A 3,741-nucleotide genomic window follows, 5' to 3' on the forward strand; every position below is an offset into this window, starting at 1 on the left:
CTTTCCTCCTCCTGCGGTGGCGGCAGCGGCGGTGTACGCCTGCGCCGCGCCCTCTCCCCTGCGCGGCACCTCACGCACCACCGCCGTCGGCAGCGGGCCGCTCTTCCGCATCGCCTCGTCGAAGTTGCAGCGGTGGTTGAGGGCGGGGGCGGCGGCGAGGCACCCGCCAGCGCAGTGCATCGCCAGCAGTAGCAGGAGCGCCGCCAGCGGGAGAAGCGGCGCGGGGCAGCGTGGCCGGCGCATGGCTCGGGGAAAGCGCGTGTGTGTTGGCTTGCTGGGAGCGGCTGTGTTGGCAGCGGCAGTTGCCTTGTCTGCAGGAGGGACACGAAGGAGGGAGGGAAAAGAGCAAAGGGATGCCGCAGCCACAAAAAGGGGAAGGACATTTTTTTTTGTATACAATGGAGGCGTAAAGCTAAGGTAGCGAAGTAATTAGTGTGGAGATAGGTTCTTGGCAGGCGCGATAAATAGAATTAGTAATTGGTAATAATTTTTTTGGTGATGGGAGTATCTTGACCGTGCATTTGTTGCGTGCTTCTCAGTGATACCCACATCGTAAACTTTTGCCTCTTTTGTTTGGTCGGTGGGCATGTTGGAAAACTCCACACTGCTCACCGCCGGGGGGGAGGGGGGGGCGCAGTAACGCATTCTTGTGCGAGTTGTTTGTTTGCACTACTATTTTTTTTTTGCGGTGTCACGGGCCTGCGTTTCGCCCCGGCCCGAGCAACCGCGCCTACGCACAAGTCCGTGGAGGGTGATGCGTGGGCCGTACAGCGTCCTCTTTCGGTTGGGGCGGGAGCGCCGTGAGGGGAGGACGTGTGACGGCATCAGCGCAGTTCACCGTCCGCGCGTGGGTTTTGTTGCGCCCACGTGCGTCCAGAGCCCCTCAGCCGCGCCTGCAAGGCGAACTGCCAACTTTTCTGCTTTTCCCCTCCCCTCCTCGCCCCCTTTTTCGTGTTTTGTTTGCACCTGCGTCGCCACCACAGCCGTTGCCACCCCGAGGCATCCTCAGCCCACGCGGGGCTACTGGAGCCCCCGGCGGTGGCTGGCCCGTTTTATACCCGGCGCGTGCCTCCTCCGCGGCCGCTGGGGGAGTTCGTCTTGTCTCCTCCGCTTCCGTGAAAGATGCGCTTCACAAATTAAAGATCTCCCGGAGCTTTTTTGCGACACCGTCCTCCGTGTTGCGGCCAATCACTTCCAGCTGCGGCAATGCTTCCTTCAGCCGTGGGTGCGCGTTGCCCATGAGGCAGCCCTTTCCAGCCAGTTGCAGCAGCTTGAGGTCATTCATTCCGTCGCCAAAGGCGAGGCAGTCCGCCATGGAGAGTTGCGCACCGTTGCTGGGCAGCCGCGCGACCAACTCCTGCACCGCGTTCGCCTTAGCCGCCCCCAAGGGGCAAACATCCAGGCAGCAGGCGGAAGAGAAGGCCACCTCTGTTCGCGTCCCATACATCGCCACAATAACGCGCTCCAGCGCGTGCAGCCGTTCCGTGTTGTCGGACCCAAACGCCAACTTTTCTACCGCGGAGAGTGGGTTTTGGCTGCTGGCGCCCCCCGCCTCGGTACCTTCCCGCTCCAGGTAGCGCCAGTACTGCGCAACCAGGTCGAGCGGCCGCACCAGGCTGTATCGAAAGCCGCTAAGCTTGTATAGCTCGAGTTGGTCGCTCCAGTCGAGGCTCGACCTCCACTCATCCCCTTGAAAGATGTTGACGCTGATCTCTTCTTCGTCCGCAGGCAGCAGCTGCAGCAGGTCGCAAACCACGTCAGCGTCCATATTGCGCTGCAGCAGAAGCTCCATCGCAGCGCAGCCCGCCGCCTTACCGGGCGACGCGGCCCCCGCAATCCTGTGCACGCGGGAGCCGTTGGCGGCGATGAGGTAGCCCGGGCGTGGCAGCTCCAGGCCGCGCAGAATAGCGGCGCCGTCGCAGTGGTGGCGCCCGGTTGCCAAGACAACCTCCACGCCCCTCTCCGAGAGAAGCTGCAGAACTTCCCTACTAGGCGCACTGATGCCGCCGTCCGGCAGCAGAAGCGTCCCATCCAGGTCGGTCACAACCACGGCGTACGGAAGCCGCGGCGTCATGGCTTCACTCAGTTATTACTTTGCTGGTGCTTTTTTCTGCCACGGCCAAATGGCACCGCGCGCAAAGCAACAAACAACAACAACAGCAAAGGGGAGGAGGGAGATAATCACACCGCACATCAGGGTCGCAGAGAATACGGGGCCTTCAGAGGAAAAAAGAGTGATGCAGAAAATCATCGTCTCGCACGCTCGGTGCGGCCGCACTCTTCGTTTGGTGCCGTTCGGCTCCGCCGGAAGCCGGTGCCGTGGCGGTTCTACATTGCGGCGCGCGAGCGTCTAATAAAAATGCAGCAGGACGCCAGCGACTCCCCCAACGACGACGAGGAGCCAAGAGGTCAAACTCAGCCCAAAGGCAACGCCGTACGCCGTTCTCCGCGGCAGCGATGCGTCTTCGCAGTAGCGACTCCCAAATATACTGGCCACCACAGCCCACGAAATCATCTGAAACACGAGAGCGATGGCCAAAAGAAGAAGCGTAAACAAGCGCAGCTGCGGCAGCTCGTGACGTAGAAGCAGGCCGCAGCATACCAATGCAACAAAAAGAAGAAAGACCGTCATCATACTGAAGGCCGCCCCCACCTGAAGTCTCCTCCGGACAGGGTCGCAAACGAGGAAGGCAGTGTGGTTGGTGTAAATGAGGCTGTCGCAATCCTCCTTGTAACCCCAGTACGTGTAGCAGCCACCATCCACCACATCCACCTGAGAGAGCGGCGCCCCAATGACCGTCAATACAAGCGCCACAGCTGTAGAAAGAAGCATCGCAAGCACACGGCTATCCGTTTCCCTTCCAAATTCCCAAAAGTCCTCTAGGCGTCTCTTTATCGCCTTGCGCAAGCTCAACACATCATCCTCAGCCTGCGCATTGTCACAGCCCCTCAGCAGACTTCCTCGCCGCTCACTCGCGGCGTTCGGTTCTAACGTTGGAGTCACCTCCGCCAGCGCCAGGGGCGCGTCACACGCCGGTTTGTTGAAGCAAATGTCAACTTGAGGAGGACCCGCAGGCATCGCAGATACGCCCGCCGCGTCGTGAGAGGATGAGGACGGCTGCGTCGGCGGCAGCGAACGCGCCTTGTGTTCCACCACAGCACCGCTCTCCTGCGGGGCCAGCAGCGCCTCCCTGCCAACATGCATCTCCTGCTCCGCCCCCGCAGACTTTTTCACCTCCCGCGGGGAGGACGAGGAGGAGGTGGTGACGTCGTCAAAGATCCGCATCTTGCGAATATTGAGGTTCACGCTGCCGCCGCGGGCCCCAACTGCGGCAGCACCCTCCGCCAGCGCGTCGCGCGGGGTCGCCTGCGGCGATTCCTCCGCCCCGCCCAGCTGCCGCGACGCAGAAGACTCCACCGCGTCACCACCAACGGCCACGTCCTCCCTGCTATCCCTTGCCCGCAGGTGCATCATCGGCAAAGATATTTACTGACCGGCTGAGGAACACAAAAGAAAGCCCACCACTTCAAATACAATAAAAAAAGTCAAGAACACTTATTAACACGCACATTCCAAGGAGACATCGCCCAACACATTGCAGAAGACCAAAAAAAAAGAGGGCATACGTGCAGACACAAACTGACTATGCAACCACGCACGCACACACACAAACACGCACACGCGGACAGCGGGGGAGGGGGTCGAGAGACGGCGGGGCAGCCGCGCCGAGCAGCGGCAGC

General features: G+C 61.0%; 3 protein-coding genes across 3 annotated transcripts in view, besides 1 other annotated feature; 1 reads left to right on the top strand and 2 right to left on the bottom strand.

The window, feature by feature from the left end:
* Tco025E_08875 (surface protease GP63) overlaps positions 1–421 on the top strand; it is a gene marked incomplete at both ends in the record, with an annotated part of 468 nt that extends 47 nt beyond the window's left edge. Inside the window, one exon of the mRNA XM_029375710.1 lies at positions 1–421. This exon is cut by the window's left edge and continues 47 nt beyond it. Coding sequence (XP_029224178.1) covers positions 1–421 — 421 coding nt within the window.
* Positions 422–1,129: 708 nt separating this feature from the next.
* Tco025E_08876 (hydrolase) lies at positions 1,130–2,074 on the bottom strand (the record flags this gene model as incomplete). Its single annotated transcript, XM_029375711.1, has 1 exon — positions 1,130–2,074. One exon carries the CDS (start codon positions 2,072–2,074, stop codon positions 1,130–1,132), a length of 945 nt encoding a protein of 314 aa, XP_029224179.1.
* A 276-nt stretch (positions 2,075–2,350) lies between these two features.
* On the bottom strand, positions 2,351–3,472 carry Tco025E_08877 (putative amastin; the record flags this gene model as incomplete). Its single annotated transcript, XM_029375712.1, has 1 exon — positions 2,351–3,472. One exon carries the CDS (start codon positions 3,470–3,472, stop codon positions 2,351–2,353), a length of 1,122 nt encoding a protein of 373 aa, XP_029224180.1.
* Positions 3,473–3,653: 181 nt separating this feature from the next.
* Positions 3,654–3,682: a microsatellite.
* The last annotated feature ends 59 nt before the right edge of the window (positions 3,683–3,741 follow it).

Source organism: Trypanosoma conorhini (genome assembly GCF_003719485.1).
Source record: "Trypanosoma conorhini strain 025E chromosome Unknown Tco_14.4_contig_00901, whole genome shotgun sequence".
Lineage (NCBI taxonomy): Eukaryota > Euglenozoa > Kinetoplastea > Trypanosomatida > Trypanosomatidae > Trypanosoma > Trypanosoma conorhini.